General features: G+C 39.6%; 1 protein-coding gene across 8 annotated transcripts in view; it reads left to right on the top strand.

Annotated features, from left to right (window-relative positions):
- The first annotated feature begins 1,848 nt into the window (after positions 1–1,848).
- Positions 1,849–20,402, top strand: part of CCDC150 (coiled-coil domain containing 150) — a 78,382-nt gene continuing 59,828 nt past the window's right edge. For 4 of the 8 annotated variants that reach the window (XM_072740990.1, XM_072740988.1, XM_072740986.1 and 1 more), the window contains exons 1-6: positions 1,877–2,074; positions 10,516–10,679; positions 12,030–12,244; positions 12,363–12,541; positions 14,766–14,834; positions 19,913–20,029. In XM_072740990.1, coding sequence (XP_072597091.1) covers positions 2,063–2,074; positions 10,516–10,679; positions 12,030–12,244; positions 12,363–12,541; positions 14,766–14,834; positions 19,913–20,029 — 756 coding nt within the window. In that variant the 5' untranslated portion in view covers positions 1,877–2,062. Of the gene's footprint in view, positions 2,075–10,515; positions 10,680–12,017; positions 12,245–12,362; positions 12,542–14,765; positions 14,835–19,912; positions 20,030–20,402 lie in introns of all 8 variants that reach the window. The other 4 variants (XM_072740985.1, XM_072740984.1, XM_072740987.1 and 1 more) reach the window with 4 other exon arrangements.

Raw genomic sequence — 20,402 nt, 5'->3', positions numbered from 1 at the left:
ACTTTTGAACAACTTGGGTCTACCTATATGTAGATTTTCTCATGATTTTCTTAACATTTTTTCTCTAGCATACTTTATTGTAAAAACAGAAAATATGTGTTAATCAACTCTGCATTATCAATAAGGCTTCAACAATAGAGTATTAAAATTTCCAAGGTGTCAAAGTTTTATATGAATTTTTTAATGCATGGGGTGTCAATGCCCTTAACCAACAACAACCATGTTGTTGAAGGGTCATCTGTACTTTTTAAGATCATTTTAGTAGCTGTTCGAAGATTGGGAAGAGTGATCAGAAAACTTTTAATTAAAAGTCTAGTAAGGTGGGCAGCCTGGTTTCGCGCCCCCTGCAGCCTGGGGTGTGATCCTGGAGATCCAGGATTGAGTCCCATGTCAGGCTTCCAGCATGGAGCCTGCTTCTCCCTCTGCCTGTCTCTCTGCCTCTGTCTCGCCCTCTCTGAATAAATAAATAAATAAATCTTAAAAAAAAAATCTGTTGTTAAAAAAAAAGTCTAGTAAGGTATTGTAGTGAGAGAGGAGATGGTCTTCATGGAATCTCGAGATTTCCATTACTGAAAAGACTTTATCAATGGGTCAAGAAGTATAAAAACTATTTATCAATTGCAAATCAAGAGTGAAATCGGGGGGGGGGGGGGGAGCAATGTTTAGGCACTTAAAAGAATAAAAACAGACTTTTGATGTAATGAATTCTCAGGTATCCGGGACTGATCCTCTAGCAGAAGAAGTAGTTTATTGAGGAATTCAGATTCTTTTTTTCTAACTCTGTAATTGCTAGATTTAAGTTCTTATATGGCTTGCCAGATGGTGGAAAGAGGACAGGAAATGGAAAACAGTAAATTCAATCCATTTGGCTCTCTGCTGGTTAATTTGGAGATTGAGGAAGGTGAAAGTGATCATGACATTGAAGCGTGTGGGTATCTGTGGAGTAATATACAGGCCCCTCACCTCCACGGATAAAACAGAGATCACTGAAAGAGAAAAGGTGCATAGTGAGGGAATAATTGGCTCTCTGTGTTGCGGCTCTAAAGTACCCTCCCACCTTTCCTATTAAAAGCTTATTTGGTCCCTTCACCTGAATAATGTATACAGCGCTCCTTTCTCTTTCGGCAGAGGAGCTCCCAGTTTAATGAATACATCTTACAGCTGTGGTTTGACAGACATCGTCTCTATAGCATGTTGAGGCTCGGCTCTCAGAAGAACCAGAAGAGCCAGAGCGTTTCAGTCACTTGCTTAGCAAATGAGGACTCAACCGGAATCTGGCTGCCTTCACTGAAGGGCTGGTTAGTCCCAGCTGTGTCCCCCAAAGAGCCCAAAGGGATGCATCAGTTGCCCTGATGGTGGTAACAGGTGTCCTCTTCAGGTATGTTCAAGGCTTTCTTGTTTCTTAGCTCTTTGCAGTTATATTTACAAATACCTGAGAAAGCAAGAAACATATTACGATGAGACAAAAGACCAGAGAGCAGAACACATGTGTTTGGCCATCATGGATGAGGGTGAACAAGGTCTTGGCTTTTCCTTCAAAGAAAACTATGTGAATTTTGTATATTTACTGCTTTTTATGCTCATTAACGAAATGTTATTTTCCCATCGTTCAGAAGTCACCTGATACTTTAGTCCTAAAACTAAAAACATTTTCTCATCCCGGACTCTCCTGTTGCGGAGCGTTTGCCAAATTCCCCCGCCCCAGCGCCGCAGGTCAGCCAGGTGAGACCAGTAAGCTCTGCAAAGAGCGCAGGACAATCCGGGAGGGGAGTAGGAGGAAACTACATATCCCGGCATGCCTCGCCAGCGAGCACAATGGAGCTCCGTCGTCATCCGGGTCACGGGGCTGTGCGTTCCGTGCGCGCCGCCGGATTCCGGCCTCCTGGGTCCCGCCCCGGGCGGAGGGCCCTCCTGGGCCGGGAAAACTACAATTCCCGGCATGCGCTGCCTCGGATGCGCCTGCGTGCGGGAGCTACCGCGCCGGAGCGGGTTGGTTTGAAGCGCTGTGTTGGTTCCATGGACACCCGCCCGCCTGCTGCGGGACCGAGCTCCTGGCGGCCGGATGGAGCGTGGGGTAAGGCCGGTGCGGGGCCCGCGGGGGCAGAGCTGGCGGCCCGGCGGGGACCACCGTCACCTCCCGCCGCCGCTCTCTCGTCCCCCTGGTTTGTGGCTTCGGCGTCGGGTGCGGGTGAAAACCGTTTCGGAGCTAGGTTTGCCCCGGCCTGGATCCCGCTGAGGGGCGGGCGCACCCGCTCAGCCCAGGACTTCGTCAGGGGGTGTCGGGTTCTCAGGAAGGCCATTTCGACGTCTTGGTTCTTTCTCTTTCTTTCTTTTTTTTTTCTTTTTTTTTTTTTTTTTTTTTTTTAAGATTTTATTTATTCGTGAGAGACAGAGAGAGGCAGAGACACCGGCAGAGGGAGAAGCAGGCTCCATGCAGGGAGCCCGACGCGGGACTCGATCCCGGGTCCCCAGGATCCGCTGAGCCACCCGGGGATTCCCCGACGTGTTGGTTCTTAAAAGATTCTTTGTCACCGGTCATATTCCTTGATGTGGTGTCGGGAATTGGCATCTGGGGCCTCCCTGGGGGGCTCAGTGGCACAGGGCGTGGCCCCGGGATCCTGGGATCGAGGCCCACGTTGGGCTCCCTGCATGGAGCCTGCTTCTGCCTCTGTGTGTGTGTGTGTGTGTGTGTGTGTGTCATGAATAAATAAATAAAATCTAAAAAAAAAAAAAAAAGGAATTGGCACCCGTTCTTTGAAGTTCGCCCGGGACCTGGCACCTGCGCTGGAGCAGAACGCGCGTCCCCGGCCCGTGTGGACCTCTCCTCCTCGGCGTGTGCCCCGCGCAGGGGCGCCGCGCACTTGGAGGCTCCTCGTGACCCAACTTGTCCATCGTGGAGGCCGCAGGGCCAGTCCTGGCCTCCCTTAGGCTCTCCGTTAGCCGGCCTGGTGGCTTTAGGAGCTGGCCGTAGGTGGACGACCTCAGAACTCACGCCGGAGCTCCGGCCCACGCTTCTCCCTTGGACTCTGCGGACAGATTCATCTGACCTCTATCACCAGGTCATCGTTCCTGTGTGGGATTTAACATTCCCCGAAACAACTCCAACTTTCCCCTAACCCTGACCCTCTGGCGGGTTTTTCCATGGTCTCCATTGACGGCACCACTCTTTTTCGGGCTGTTTCCTTGCTCTCCTGTTTCCTATCTAACCCATTAGCAAAACCAGGCTTTAGAATACGTGTGGGCTCTGACCACCTCTGGGCCTTCTGTTTCTGTCACCTCCGTCCCACCCAGCGGCGCTGCCTGCCCGGGTTACTGTAGTAGCTTCCCAGCTGGTCCCCCTACCTCGGGGCGGGTATCCAGCGTGATCCAGGTGAGAGGTAGCTTGCATCACACCACTCCTTCCACTGCATCCTCCAAGGCCTCTCAGAGTACTGAGAGGAAAGGCCAAAACTTTATAATGTTCTCTCTCCCTCTTTTTTTTTTTTTAAGATTTTTTTATTATATGAGACACAGAGAGAGAAAGCATGGTAGAGACACAGGCCAACGGAGAAGCAGGCTCCCTGCAGGGAGCCCGACATGGGAATCCATTCCAGGACCCCAGGGTCGCGCTGGGCCCAAGGCAGGCGCTAAACTGCTGAGCCAGCCACCCAGGGATCCGGAGCCAAAACTTTATAATAGCCCTTAAGGTCTAATGTGATCTGGTCCCTTTATTACCCTCTGACCCCACCTCCCATAGTTCTTTCTTTCACTTTCTCCTCTCCAGCCTGACTGACCTCTCTCCTGCTTGTGACATCTTGGCACTCACTCTTCACTCCCTCTGGACCTCTCTGCCTTCCAGGTATTTATGTGGCTCACTCCAGCACCTCCGTCCCAGCTCTTTGCTCAGATACCTTCTCAATAATATTTTCTTTGACCAGTGTGTTTAAAATGAAAGCCTGCGTCACAGTTTCTATCCCATCCTCTTTCCCACTTTAGTTTCCCCCACGAACTGTCACCAGTGAACAAACTGTATTTTACTTCATGTTTCTATTCCTCAGTTGGGATATAAGCTCCAGGAGGGCAAGGAATGTTGTCTGTTCTGTTCACCGGTGTGTATGACCATACCCAGCTCATGGTGGCATTCAGGCACCGTTTTGGTGGTTGTGTGAGTGAATGAAGACAGCATTGCTGAGCAAATTATTTTCCAATGGTTATGATAACATCGAGTCCCTGGCCTGTTACTTTAGAGCCAACAGCATGTAGTTGGACGTATTGTCGGATTTAGGAATGGGGCGTATGTCCACTGAAGCAAGTATTCCCTTTCTTTTTTTTTTTTTTCTTAAGGTTTTATTTATATTTTTTATTTTTATTTTTATTTTATTTTATTTTTTTTTTAATTTTTTTTATTTATTTATGATAGTCATAGAGAGAGAGAGAGAGGCAGAGACACAGGCAGAGGGAGAAGCAGGCTCCATGCACCGAGAGCCCGACGTGGGATTCGACCCCGGGTCTCCAGGATCGCGCCCTGGGCCAAAGGCAGGCGCCAAACCGCTGCGCCACCCAGGGATCCCCTATTTTTAATTTTTAAAAGAATTTTATTTTATATTTATTTATTATTTTAAAAAGATTTTATTTATTTATTCATGATAGATGCACACACAGAGAGAGAGAGAGGCAGAGACACAGGCAGAGGGAGAAGCAGGCTCCATGCAGGGAGCCCAATGTGAGACTCGATCCCAGGACCCTGGGATCACTCCCTGAGCCAAAGGCAGATGCTCAACCACTGAGCCACCCAGGTGCCCTTCATTATTACGATTTTTAAAGAGTTATCTTTAATCTCCACACCCAAAGTGGACTCAAACTCACAACCCCAAACCAAGAGTGGCATCCTCTACCAACTGCGCCAGCTAGGCACCCAAATCCCCTTCTCAAAGTCACCTGGCTTTTACTAGTATATGACTTAAGACATGGGTCTTATTCATGCCATCCTTGCAATGAGGTAACCTGCTTAGGCGCTCTGTAGAAATACTCTCCATAGAAATACTCTCCCTAAACATGGGAGACAGAATTGTATTAATTTGATAATGATACATTTATGAAAGTCGCTATGAATGAACTTTTTTTAGAACTACAAGCTTCTGTCTTAGTATTTTTACTGTTATGATCAAGCATTAGGCCTTGGGTTCAAGACTACATTCAGGGATATTTGCACCTTTTCAAAAGCAGCAAAGCACATGTAAGTCAAGCCATAATCTCTTTGCTGCAGTGCTAGCATTTAGAGCTAGATTCCTTTCTTCTAAGACTGTACTTCTTACAAGACAGTGAGCTTTTGAGCCGTGGCTTCTGAGGATCTGCCAAGCTGCTAGTGCACTATGGGTGGGACCTGCTAGATGATGGAGGACAGGCAGGAGTGTGAGTACAGTGAGAACTAGACTCCCTACCAACTCAACAGATTTCCTGGATCCCAGGTAGTTAACTCACTCTTCCTTTAACAGGCTCCCAAGGTATTCAGTGCCTCTCCCTGGTGGATATTAAGGCTGTTTTGCTCTTGATGTACCATTGCTTGTCTCCTTGCTTCCTCCGGCTCTCCTGACCTTGACCCCCCCCCCCCCACTCCACCCCATTGCAGGGGAGGTTTGTGGAGGAATGGTTTTCAGTTGATCCAGGGACCTGTTTTTAATCTCCAAAAAGCTAGATGGGTTTCTTTAGTTTTCCAGTCAACTTCTCGGATCACTGGTACATGTTCCTCAGCGATTCACTAAGAGGATATTTCAAGCTTTATCCCCTGCCCACCGTTAGTTTCTTCCAAGGACCTCACTCTTCCCTTCCTTAGGGTGAATTTTCTTTTAATCTCCTTCCTCTCAGAGGCTGGGGCCCAAGTTTGTTTCTTCTTTTTGTTTGAGTATTCTTTTCTCTCCAGAAGCATGAGTGGCTCTAGTTGTAAATCAGATTCAGGTGGGCATGAGTGTTGTGCATCCAATTCTTACTCAGACCTGCAGACTTTCTCTTAAAAAAAAAAAAAAAAGTGATTTGATTTGGTTTTCCATTTTGTTTTTGTGACCAAAAGTGACACACACTGTAAAGCATGAGCATTTTATACATATCATAGGTGCCTTAGGGAAATATCAGCAAAACTGTGACATTTCAGCAATAATACAGAAACATTTTAGATGGGATTCTGTGTCCCATTCACAATATGGGACTTGTATCCCATTTCCTGTATTTTTTTCCAAAGTGAACTAATGTTTATATTCGTATTTTATGCTCAGTTTTTGATATAAATTAATAGAGGCTATCCTTTATGTTATAATCCACTACCTCAGCCTAACAAGTTGCCAGGGAAATTGTCCTCCCTCTCACCTCTGGCAGTGCTTGTCATTTCTTTTACCATTTCCTTTTACTTGTGTCTCCATCAACTATTGCCTGGGCTGTTGTATTTTAGGAATGTTTATGTTGCAGGTAATAGAAAAGCATGACTAACACAAAAGACGAAACTTTATTTTTCTCAAATAAGCAGAGATTGTATGTTTGTAGTTTTGCAAAAAAAAAAAGATAGGTTAATCCAAACTTCTCTGGCCTTTTCTGTGTGTTTCTCAAATGCTGGTGATCCAGCATTTTTGTATCTAAAAGTGTATCTAAAAGTGATACACTCTTTGTATCTAAAAGTGAGGCACTGCATGGCTGACTGCGAGAGAGTTCTCAGAGCTCTGGGCCTCATATGGGGAAGTAAAGGACCGGTACCATTGTGTCATTTTTTTCTAGCAGAAAACAAAAGCCTTCCTGAAGTTCCTTGCCAACTTTTTGCCCAAAGTCTCTTTGGACAGAATGTGTTACATCCTGTGCCAGCTGCAAGGGAAGCTAGGGACATGAACTTTTCAGCTTCTTTTGGAGAGAGAACAAAACCTCAAACCTTATTATACATTCTTTATGTTTTCTCCCCACTTTGGGTCTGGGTCATTTCTACGTGGGCAGTGACAAGACAGCAGGTGACAGAAAATGGAATGGAGGGTAATTGCATGTGGTGTTTCTCCCTTGTTACCCTTCCATTTTCTCCCCACCCCATGCTATTGGTGGTTCCCACAAACCTAACCCTGGTTTCATGAAGGGTCTTCATTCTGTTACCTGAGGAACCTGTGGGTGGTACCTGTGGTAACATGAGCAGGTGTCTCCAAATCTGGCTTTTTTTCAGAGACGTAGATGAACCTTACTTCAAATCTTTGTATATCCAGAGACTCTGTTACTATCTATATACACCTTTGTCTGCCCCTTCAGGAAAAATTGAAAGCATGGAAGGAAATTACAGAGAGCTTCTTAACCTCTGTGTCCTTAAGCTGACCGTTAACAGGAAGTGTTTTAACAAATTCAGATTATGTGAGTCAGAAGTGCTTTCTGTTTCATAGATGAGAATGAAAGAGAGAAATCCTCATCAGAATCACTAGAATAAGAGTAAAAAGAAAATTTGTACCCTTCCATTTTTCCCTCCCTCCAGCTCATTCTATTCCGTTTCTATGAAATTAACTTTTTTTTTTTTTTAATTCCACAGACAAGTGATTTCAGAATAGTATTTTTCTTTCTCTTTCTGGTTTATCTCACATACCACAGTGCCCTCTAGATTCATCTATGTCGTTGTCAATAGCAGGGTTTTCTTTCTTTTTATGGTTGAACAATATAATTTATCTATTGAGGATGTATATGTATATATACATCTCATATGTTCTTCATTCATCTGTTGAAGGCTGTTTAGGTGGTTTCTCTATCTTGGCTAATGTGAATAATGCTGCCCTAAACATGAGTGAACAGGTACCTCTTTGAAATATTCTTTGTTTCCTTTGCATATATACCGACAAGTGGATTACTGGATCCTATGTTAGTTCGATTTTTAACTTTTTGAGGAACTTCTGTACTGTTTTCCATAATGGCTGTGCCATTTTATATTCCCACCAATAGTGTGTGAGGGTTCTCATCTTCACCAACATTTGCTCTCTGTCTTTTTGATAATAGTTATCCTAACGAGTGTGAGGTTATATGTCATCGTGGTTTTGATTTACATCTACCTGGTGATTAGTGATGTTGAGCACCTTTTCATTTATCTATTGGCCATCTGTATGTTGTCTTTGAGGAAAATGTCTATTCAGGTCCTCTGCCTATTTTTTAGTTGTTTTCTTTGCTTTTTTGCAGTTGAGGTATATGAGTTCTTTCTATATTTTGGACATTATCCTCTTATCAGATTTTATACCATTCTGTAGGTTACCTTCTCAAGATATTCTGAGGATTGGGCAGCCCAGGTGGCTCAGTGGTTTAGCGCTGCCTTCAGCCCAGGGCGTGATCCTGGAGACCCCGGATCGAGTCCCTCGTCGGGCTCCCTGCATGGAGCCTGCCTCTCCCTCTGCCTATGTCTCTGCCTCTCTCTCTGTGTCTCTCATGAATAAATAAATAAAATCTTTTTTAAAAAAAAGATATTCTGAGGATCTAATGTACAGCATAGTAACATAGTAATATGTTGTATAGTTGAAAGTTGTGAGAGTAGGTCTTAAGCATTTTTATCACAGACACACAAAGTTAACTGTGTTACCTATGTGGGGTGATGGATGTGTTAATTATCTTGATCTTGGTAACCATTCTACAGTTTATATGTTTATCAAATCATATTGTACACTTTAAATATATACAGTTATATTCAATTATTTCTCAGTAAATTAAAAAAAAAAGAGAATAGGCCATTCTCTGGGACCTACTGAGGGGAGATAAAAGATGATTAGAGAACTATTTAGGATGAAGAAATGTCCTTGATGGCTGTAGCACAGTTATATTGGCAAGAAGCTCAGCCTTTTCACACCCTCTTGCCATGCTTCTTGCCCCCTTAAATCCTGCCATCAGTTTTCCCACTTTTTAAAATCTTGCCTTGCCTTGAGTGATGGCGATTACCTTCAGTTACTTGGACCTAAGCTAGTCACCACTTCCGCTGCCTGAGAGATGAGGGGAAGAGAGATACTTGATTATACAGCAAGTGGGAGAGAAAATATGTGTTCCTAACATCCAAAGTGGGATCTTTGTGAACACGTTTCCATAGGAGCACTGTTGGTAGTAATGGTTAAAGTTTACAGTCTAGTTAATATAGAAATGTCTAGGATGGAGTTGCAGGAAAATGTCCTTAAAATTTCTTTCCACCAATGACCTTATCATTGAACTTTGGGCCCATGATTCATCTATATGTTGGACTGTTTCTCCTATGCTAATTTTACCTAATTCTGTCACAAATATTTCATTTTTTTTTTTTAAATTTATGATAGTCACACAGAGAGAGAGAGAGGCAGAGATATAGGCAGAGGGAGAAGCAGGCTCCATGCACGGGGAGCCCGACGTGGGATTCGATCCCGGGTCTCCAGGATCACGCCCTGGGCCAAAGGCAGGCGCCAAACCGCTGCGCCCCCCGGGGATCCCTGTCACAAATATTTCAAAAAGTACTCTTAAACAGTTTTGGGGGAGAAATTTTATGTCATTAGCTATAGAAGAATTTTTGCTAGGCTATGAAGTTTGCAAATTTCTTTTTAAAATCGTTGCTTCGGGGATCCCTGGGTGGCGCAGCGGTTTGGCGCCTGCCTTTGGCCCAGGGTGCGATCCTGGAGACCCGGGATCGAATCCTGCGTCGGGCTCCCGGTGCATGGAGCCTGCTTCTCCCTCTGCCTGTGTCTCTGCCTCTCTCTCTCTCTCTCTGTGACTATCATAAATAAATAAAAATTTAAAAAAAATAAAAAAAAATAATAAAAAACTTGTTAAAAAAAATAAAATCGTTGCTTCGATATAGTTGGCAAATTTATTTTACAATGGGTGCTCAGAAGTCTAAGTATAGAATGTTTTTCTGAAAGGTTGGTTGGAAAATCTTAAAACGATGATGGCTAGTAATAAAAGAAGTTAATAATTCCCTCAGGCAAGTCATAGGTCCTAGTATGTATCTAATAGGAACAGATAGGATGGACTAGATTATGATGCAATAACAAACTATTCAACAATCTCAGTGTCTTTTTAAAAAAATTTTTTTATTTATTCATGAGAGATGCAGAGAGAGAGAGGCAGAGATGTAGGCAGAGGGGGTAGCAGGTTTCCTGCGGGGTGCTTCATGGGGGACTTGATCCCAGGACTGCAGGATCACACTCTGAGCCGAAGACAGAGTCTCAACCACTGAGCCACCCAGGTGTCCCAATCTCAGTGTCTTAAAACAACATAAATTTATTGCCTACTCACACTGGATGTCATGGATGGATCATGGCTCTGCTTCATGTCGTCTTCACTCTGGGATCTCGGCACATGAAGCTGGCCCTATCTGGGTTGTGGCTTATCTCATGGAGGGGAAGAAAGAAGGAGATAATGAATGACAAATTAGCTGTTAAAGCTTCCACCCACATTAAGTTAAAGCAAGACACATGGCCATTTCTGATTTCAGCAGGACAGAGATGTATAATTCTCCCACAGGAAGGGACAGTGACTATTTTGAACATAATAGAACCTACTGTACTAATATTGTGACTTTAATCGCAGGTGCATATGGAAACTGCAGTGACCAGACCAGTCCTTTCTCCAACCCACATCAATGCTACAGCTTCTGAAACATTCACAGTACTTCAGCAAAGGATGAGAATAGTTGAGGAACAGACCAGTTCTCTGAGGGACGATCTAATAATGTTGGACTTTGGTGAAAAAAGGTAACAAATGGAAAATGAACTAGATCTTTGTAGGCTGAAAAATTCTGCCTCACTGGTTATTAATAAGGAGTGACAGTGCAGATGGTTTGGCAGATGAAATATAGGCATTTATAAAAGAATTAAGGAAAAACAGTTGCCATTTGAACAGTAATTAGAAAATATTTGCAAAATAGTTGTCATCCCGTAATAGAGCTATTATTACCACTATTCCCCTAAACAGCCATTTAAAGTGTGCTAATTAGATGCACAAACTTTGATATCCTGTTCACCTTCAAAACTTGATTGAAAATAAACATGGAAATTTTTGTATAATTAGAAAAAATTTGGTTCTTATTTTTTATTTTTATTTTATTATATTATTTATTTATTTATTTATTTTTTAATTTTTTAATTTTTTTTGGTTCTTATTTTTTAAATCAAAAATAGATTTTGATAGTAAGGTGAACATTTAAACTTGATTCATGCCATTAATATGGTCTTCATTTTCTTTCCCCAGACTTGTGAATTAAAAGAAAGATTTTAAGTTTTTTTTAAAAAAATCATAATTTAGAATGAGGTACTCAGAAAAAAAAAAGGTACCTCATTGGCTAAAGAAGTTTTGCCATTAAAAGTTGGATTATTAATGACCTGAGGAATCTGGGTGCTTAAGCAGCCAATATCTAATTTACTGGTATGATTTTCTTTAAGATTACATATATATATTTACCTAGTGTCTCTCATGAAAACCTAAAATTATTATAGTTGGCATTATGGCACCCATAGAATGAATAATTTTTCAGTAGTTAAAGATGAAATTTGTATAGTTGTTGAGTGTGCTAGAATAAATTAGGAATGTTTATTATGACCTTGTTTAAAATTTTTCTAAAAATATGTGAATATATTTCCTCCATGCTAACTTTAATTCTTAGCTTATAGTTATAGATTTAGCATTTAACATGTTTTATGTATCACATAAAAGTTCACAAAAAATTCAGATTAAAAGAAACAACCATTATAAAGCCAGTGGTCTTTATCCATCCAACATTAGTCTCATCCTCTCTACCTAATGGTCCTTTCTGTATTAAATTTTGGAGATGCTTGTTAACTGAGAAATCTAATTTTTATTCTTTTTTTTTAAAGATTTTTTATTTATTTATTCGGCGGGGGGGTGCGGCAGAGAGAGAAGCAGTCTCCATGCAGGGAGCCTGACGTGGGATTCGATCCCAGGTCTCCAGGATCACACCCCAGGCTGCAGGAGGCGCTAAACCGCTGCACCACGGGGGCTGCCCCTAATTTTTATTCTTGGTAGAAATGTTACATTGACCTGATGATTGCATTGCATAATATTGTTAAATTGAGATCTTTGTCCAGAGGCCAACTGGAAACCCCAAAATGCTTAGAAGAGCCTGTGAACATCATTAGTCCTATCGAGAAGGAAGTCATTTGTTCAGAAAAAACAGATATTCTATGGAAGAACTGTGAGTTTCTGATAAATCGAATGTGCCGTCTGGAAAGCCTCATCCAGTCTTTGAAGATGAACATCTTTCGTTTGCAAACTGAAAAGGATTTAAATCCACAGAAAACAGGTACAGAGAGAAGAGAATTATCAGAAATTTGGTCCTCTATGGGTGCTTAATGAGCTTATGATTCTTTTCCTTTCCTGACCTTTCAACTGCTCCATGACCCTCCTGTGCTGTTGAGTAGCTTTTCTGAAGGATCAACTGAATGCAATACAGGAGGAGCATTCCAAGGACCTGAAGCTATTACATCTTGAAGTGATGAATTTGCGCCAGCAACTGAGAGATGTAAAAGAGGATGAAGACAAGGCACAAGAAGAAGTGCAAAGGTTGACTGCCACCCTGGAGATTGCCTCAGAGACAAAGGTTTGAATCCAGAATTCTGAAATACAGATTCACTGTTATCTGTTAGCTGGAGGAGGCAACAGACCCCAAAAATTGACTTTTTAAAATAGGTTATGTGATGTGAGGATTTTTGACATTTCATAGTTACCTACATTGATGATCTAAACTATTGAATACTTTCAGTATCAGAGTCCTTACCTGGTATACATGGAAGTGAGAGTCCAAAGATACGAGGTAGCGTCTCTGCTCTTTTAAGAGCTTATATGCTAGCTGAGAGAACAAGTAATAGCATGAAAAAGTAAATAGAGAAAAAAATAAGGCATAGGAAATGTTAAAGGACGGTGTAGGACAGTAAGTGAATATTGACGTGTAAGTGTTTCGTGTTCAGGTAGGTTTGAGAAGGTGGGTATGCCCTATCTAGGGTAGATTAGGGTAGAATTCCAGAAAGAGATATTATAGGAGCTGAACTTTTAGAAGATAAAGTAGAGAGGTGAGGACATTTCAGGGGGTACCCACAGAGGCTGGAAAGAGTATAGAGTAGGGTAGTCAACTGACAGTTTTGTTCTTCTTCCATGAGCCAGGCAGTATAATAGATGGTCAACACGTTATTTGGTTTAATATTTGAAAAACCTTGGGATACCTGAGGGGCTTAGTGGTTGAGCGTCTGCATTTGGCTCAGGGTGTGATCCGGGAGTTCCAGGATCAAGTCTCACATCAGGCTCCCTGCAAGGAGCCTACTTCTCCCTCTACCTATGTCTCTGCTTTTCTATGTCTCTCATGAATAAATAAATGAAAAATCTTTTTTTTTTTAATTTTTTTTTATTTTTTTATTTTTTTATTTATGATAGTCAGAGAGACAGAGAGAGAGAGGCAGAGACACAGGCAGAGGGAGAAGCAGGCTCCATGCACCGGGAGCCCGATGTGGGATTCGATCCCCGGTCTCCAGGATCGCGCCCTGGGCCAAAGGCAGGCGCCAAACCGCTGCGCCACCCAGGGATCCCTGAAAAATCTTTAAAACAAATTTTGAAAAACCTCATGAAAGGATATTATTGTCCCTGTTTTAGTAATAAGAGCATCAGGCCCCTGAGAGAACTCATTTCTCTAAGATCACACTTCCCTGTCGTCTTCCTCCTTTTCGGATTTGAACTTAGGTCTTTCCACTGATATAGTTAGGGGAAATGCATAAACTAGCCTGACAAGAGTGAGGAATTTTGAGGAGGCAAATAAATTGGAAATTAGCTAGGTATCTCATTATAGAGTATTTTAAAGTCAAGAATAATCAGTAGTTGGGCTTTATCTTACAGGGGGTGACTATTATTTTTGATAAAGCTGAGCAATATTCTATTGTATACATCTACTACATCTTCCTTATCCATTCATCCACTGGTGGACTTGTGGGCTCTTTCCATACTTAGGCTATTGTGGACATTGGTGCTATAAACATTGGGGTAGAGGTGCACCTTCGGATCACTATTTTTGTATCCTTTGGGTAAATAACTAATAGTGTCATTGCTAGGATGTAGGGTAGCTCTATTTTTAACTTATTGAGGAACCTCCACACTGTTTTCCAGAGTGGCTGTACCAGCTTGCATTCCCACCAGCAGCGCAAGCGGGTTCCCCTTTCTCCGCATCCTTGACAACATCTGTTGTTTCCTGACTTGTTAATTTTAGCCATTCTGACTGGTGTGAGATGATATCTCATTGTGGTTTTGATTTGTATTTTCCCTTTTGCTGAGTGATGTGGAACATCCCTTTTTTGTGTGTCTCCTGGCCATTTGATGTCTTCTTTGGAGAAATGCCTGTTCATGTCTTCTGCGCATTTCTTGACTGAATTATTTGTTTTTTGGGAGTGTTGAGTTTGATAAATTCTTTATAGATTTTTGATACTAGACATTTCAGATTTCTTCTTCCATTCAGTAGGTTGTCTTTTGGTTTTGTCTACTGTTTCCTTTGTGGCGCAAAAGCATTTTATCTTGATGAAGTCCCAATAATTCATAAATCTTTAAAAAAATTAAAAATAAAAGGAAAATAATAGAACTCATGGATCAAAGTAATAAAAAACTTTCTTTTAAAAATATCTAACTTTAATAATTACTTCAGACTCACAATAGGAAGTATTTGTAACCATATCCAGAATAGCATTTATAGGTTGATAGAAAAAGGTCTAGATTTGAACCGATGTGCCTATAGACAGTTTCTTTCTTCATTACAGATTATTTAGAACCTTTTCCCCTTCTACTTTTAGAAGAATGCAGCCATTATTGAAGAGGAATTGAAGACCACAAAACGTAAAATGAACCTGAGAATTCAAGAGGTAAGATAAAAAAAGATGCTGGAGGCTGGAGGGGGCGTTGGAATTGCTGAGAAGTTAAGAAAGTAGAAAGAATGAAAAACTTTGAAGAAAAATATATTACTGTGTAGTAGGCAGATTTTAAAAATAATGTCATGTGAAATTCAAGTGAAAGTAGCTGCCCTTATTTGACATTAAGAGTTCTTTTGCCACAATACAGCCATACAACCAGAAATAAAGTAAGTTTGTTAGCCAGGAAGGAAATTTGTTATCACAAAATTCATATACTAGAGCTAAGTGAACACTTTCATACAAAGACCTTTTAAACTAAAGTTGTGTTTAAAACAAAAAGCTTTTAATGAGCCTGCTCATCTAATTTTACCTTGAAACCTCTATTTCAGCCTAACTTTTAGTAGATAACAGATTGGGAATTGTGAAGTAGGTGGCTGCTAAAAGTTGCTGGACTAAAAGTTGGCAGCTGAACACAGTGGAAGAGTCAGGAAAATTAGTAATCCAACACACCCTGGCCTAAAAACCTCAATATTCCCTAACAGAATAATCATTGATATTAATCCAAATCAAAAGGATCCAAATTATATTTAAAATATTCTACTATATAAAACAAAGAAATAGGTATAGTTCTTAAGAAAATTCTTTTTTTTTTTTAATTTTTATTTATTTATGATAGTCACACACAGAGAGAGAGAGAGAGAGAGGCAGAGACATAGGCAGAGGGAGAAGCAGGCTCCATGCACCAGGAGCCCGACGTGGGATTAGATCCTGGATCTCCAGGATCGCGCCCTGGGCCAAAGGCAGGCGGCAAACTGCTGCACCACCCAGGGATCCCAGTTTTTAAGAAAATTCTTATGAAAAATTACTTTTTAAGTTATGATTTTTAGTGCTGAAGTTGTTAAATTTAGCTGTCTGGAAAATTGTGTTATGTACTTGATTTGCCAGTAACTAGTGATAAAAGCATGATTTTTTCATAGTTAGAATGTATTACATTTAGCTTATTTTTTGGGTTTTAGATATTTTAGTAGTATTTTTTTAGAGAAGTTTTACAGTTATAGAAAAACTGCACAGAAAACAGTTCTCAAACGTGTTATCCCCATCTCTAGTTTCCCCTATTATTAACATCTCGCATTAGTGTCATACATTTGTTACATTTGATGAACTAGTATTGATAAATCATAGTTAGCTAAAGTCCACAGTTAATATTAAGATTCATCCTTTGTTCATTATAATATCTTACAGAACAGTATCACTGCCCTAAAAATGCTCTGTGCTCCATATACCCATCCCTTCCCTCTTCTCTTCCGGAGCCCCTGCAACCACTGATCTTTTCATTGGCTATAGTTTTGTTATAGTTGGAGTGTGGGAGCTTGTGGTTGTTTTGGACTGGCTTCTTTCTTTCTTTTTTCTTTTTTTTTGGACTGGCTTCTTTCACTTAGCATATGCATTCAAGGTGCCTCCAAGTCTTGTCATGGTATGATAACTCATTTTATTGCTAAACAATATTCCATTGTATGGATATACTACAATTTGTTTATCCATTCATCTATTGAAGAACATCTTGGTTGCTTCTAAGTTTTGGCAATTGTGAATAAAGCTGCTATAAACATTCATATGCAGGTTTTTATGTGGACATGTTATCCACTCATTTGGATAAACACTTAGAGTTCAATTGCTGGACCATATGGTAAGCTTTTGTTTACCTTTGTAAGAAACTGCCAACCTGTCTTAAAAATTGGCCGTACCATTTGGCATTTCACACCAACATTGAATGAGTTCCTGTTGCTCCGCATTCTCATCAGCAGGTTGTCTTGTCAGTGTTTTGAATTTTTGCCATTTTAATATGTGTTAGTAGTATCTTGTTTAAATTATAATTCCCTAATGATGTATGATGATGAGTATCTTTATGTGCTTATTTGCCATCTGTAGATCTTACTTGGTGAGGTGTCTGTCAGATCGTATGCTTTTTTTGTAATTGAGTTTGTTTTCTTATGTTGAGTTTTAAAAGTTCTTTGTGTATTTTGGATACTAATCAAATCATGTGTTTAGCAGCTTTTTTCCCTATTCTGTAGCTTACATTTTGCAGAGCAGAAGCTTTTAATTAACGAAGTTCAGTTGACTAATTTTTTCTTCCAGGGATTGTACTTTTGGTGTTATAAGTGATCATCAAACCTAAGGTCACCAAGATTTTTCTCTTGTGTTATTTTTAGAAGCCTTACAGTTTTTGCATTTTACATTTAGATAAATGATACATTTTGAATTAACGATGTGAGAGCTATATCTTGTTTTTTTTTTTATCTTGTTTTTTTTTTGTGTATGTATGTATGTCCACTTGTTCCAGCCCCTTTGTTTAAAAGACTATCAGTAATTACCATTTATCATTATTCTTTTTTTTTAAATTTTTATTTATTTATGATAGTCACAGAGAGAGAGAGAGAGAGAGGCAGAGACATAGGCAGAGGGAGAAGCAGGCTCCATGCACCGGGAGCCCGACGTGGGACTCGATCCCGGGTCTCCAGGATCGCGCCCTGGGCCAAAGGCAGGCGCTAAACCACTGCGCCACCCAGGGATCCTTCATTATTCTTTGTTAGGAAATTCTTAATTCTGAGTGCTGTGATAAGATTTTGAATTTTTATCGAATCCTCTCAAGGACCCCTAGAAGGAGAAAAAAAAAAAAAAGGACCCCTCGAAGGACTGTCTTAGTCAAAATACATTTTTGGTATTCAAGCAGGAAGGATGTATTAGTTTGCTAGAGCTGCAGTTACAAACCACCACAGACTGGGTGCCTTAACCAACAGAAATTTCTTATATTTCTGGAGATTTGAAGTCCAAGATGGAGATGTCAGCAGGCTTTTTTCTCCTGAGGCTTCTCCCTGACTTGCAGATGGCTGCCTTCTTACTGTGTCCTCACTTGGTCTTTTTGGTGCACGCACATCCCTGGTACCTTTGTGTGTCCCAGTTTCCTTCTCTTAAAAGACACCATTCAGGTTGGATTAGGACCCACCCTAACAGCATTATTATAGCTTATCACCTCTTTAAAGGCCCTATCTCTAAATACGGTCACATTTTGAGATACTGGGAGTAGAGCTTCAACATAATATTCTGGGGGAATACAATTCAGCTGGCATCAGGGGGCTGTATAAAGGCGGAATAAATGTGGTACATATCTTCCTAAGATATATATATATATATATATATATACAATCTGGTTCTGATAAATGTAAAACTGCTTTTATTAATGCTTCAGAAATAAATACTTCAGTAGTATAATTATCAAGTAAAGATTCCTCAATAAAGGACTTAAATTATATCTTGAGTAGATTATGCTATGTAATTTGATCCAGAGCTTAGAAAAATACAATAAGTTACTTTATATCACAAAGTAATTATAGTCTGATAGTATAGTTAGTATTATATTATTAATACAGCCTAAAATCAAAACTATAGCTCATTCTTAATTAAATAAGATTGTCATACTTAATTGATATTTCGATGAGGAAGGAATTTCTAAACTTGAAATGAAGAAAGAGAATTATAAAAAGTTCAATTGATTTGAACACATAAGAATTCACAAATTCTATATGTGAAAAAAGGGCAAAAAGCAAAACTAGTAAAACCTAGCAAAACTAGATAAATAATCTTTCCTTTTAAATAACTTAAAATCGACCAAAGAAAAAAGCCAACCAAAAAACAGTGGTCAACTAACAATTCAATATATATATGTTAACTTAGAAAATATATAGAGCTAATAATCATGTTAGAAAATGTTTGATCTCACTAATAACCAAAGAAATGAAAAGCTGTCAAGATGTTTATAATTTATTAGATTAGCAAAGATTTAAGATAATAATACATAGAACTAAAAAAAAAATAATAATAATATGTAGAACTGATGGGATTTATTCTAATTCTACTGATACGCTAAAATTGGAGGGAAAATTATATACCCAGTGTATCAAAAGTCTAAAAATTATTTATACTTTAACCGAGTGATTTTTCTTGTAGGAATTTATCTTAAAGAAATAGTCAGAAATGCAAAGAAAGATTTATTCACAGGCATGTTCAGCGGGATGAAAGACTGGAAAAGCCTAAATGTTATTAGGGTTATGATTAAGAATATTATAACAGTCTTTAAACATTATAAAATAGATCATCCATAGAGAAAATACATATAAAATATATATGTATAATTTAGGGAAGAGCTATAAAGTGTACTCTTTCATCATCTTCACTGGGGCTTAAAAACAGAATTTCTTTCAACTTAACATCACTTCATAAAAGAAATAGCATTCTGCAATTCTCATTTAAGTTTGAAAGGATCTGTTACCTCATGAGTAAATACTCTTTTTTTTATATCTTTATCTAAATCATCGTCAATAATTGAGAGAAACAAGGTTAGTGTTCCTTAATTCTTGAGTGGTAATTTTATCTACTATTTAATAGTTACCTCATTATTTGTCTAGACCTTTAAATTCCCAAACAGAATTGGAACAGCTTTCAGGGGTATGTTTATACTCCTGTGGGATAAAAAATATTTTTAAAAAGGTAGATGAAGTCATCAAATATAGAAAAATAGGAATTAAAAAAGAAAATACAGAAATACAGAACATGTGTATATACTAAGGTGTGATATTAGTATTTTTTTTATATTAGTATTTTTCAACCTTCTTTTTGTCACGTCTATTCTGAGACATATACTTTATACTGTAACACCATACATAAATAATATACAGAAACATTTTGTAAAGCATAACTTATGCTTCCTTATTATATGCTATGTGCTCTGATATTTTTTTCCCCCTTTTTAAGTGCTGCTTGCAACTTACTAACTTGACCCACAGTTTGGAAAAAAGACTTCTTATAGAAGTCTTCCCATTATATGGGAGGACAGGGCAACAGATGTGTCTTTTCATTTCTTAGTAGTTTATCTCTTAGGGAGACACACAAGGAAGGTTGTGAAGTAGTCATAAATGAATGAAGAATGTTTGGGAGTGAGACAGCATGTCTGGTAAACTTTTCATGGTGACTTTATCTTTGGCAAACTGCTGTGATGTTCCCTTGGTCTTGCCTAACTGCAACTTGCTCCGTAGCTAAGGAGACAACTGTCTCAGGAGAAGCACCTAAGGGAATCTCTTGAGAAATCTGGATCAGCCATGCTATTCAAAATACAAGAGATGGAATCAACAGTGGAGGTGGAACGGAAACAGGTAGATTTTTCTCTCTTTGTTTATGTCAAGGGAGTGAAACCAAGAGAGAAAGCTGATATTTTACTTATAAGCCTTTAGTTTTGCTAATTTTCTCTAGATTTATTAAATTTTTGCTTGTATTATTATTTGAAGTACCTACATGTAATTTAGAGTATTCAATTCCAAGTATTGAAAGCAATTAGTAGTTCCAAATTCTAATATCTGGAATTGGATTACATAATCTTTATTTTAACCAATGGCTGTCCTTCATAATAAAATTATGAAAAAGATGCTACTTAAGGAATTTGTAAATGATCCTTTATTGCTATAACTTGTACTAGCCACTTATGGCTAATTAAAATTTAAATTAGTTAAAATTAAATAAAATAAAAAA

This window comes from Vulpes vulpes, chromosome 16, assembly GCF_048418805.1.
Source record: "Vulpes vulpes isolate BD-2025 chromosome 16, VulVul3, whole genome shotgun sequence".
Lineage (NCBI taxonomy): Eukaryota > Metazoa > Chordata > Mammalia > Carnivora > Canidae > Vulpes > Vulpes vulpes.
The sequence above is the reverse complement of the archived record's forward strand: the minus strand, read 5'-3'. Positions and strand labels throughout refer to the sequence as shown.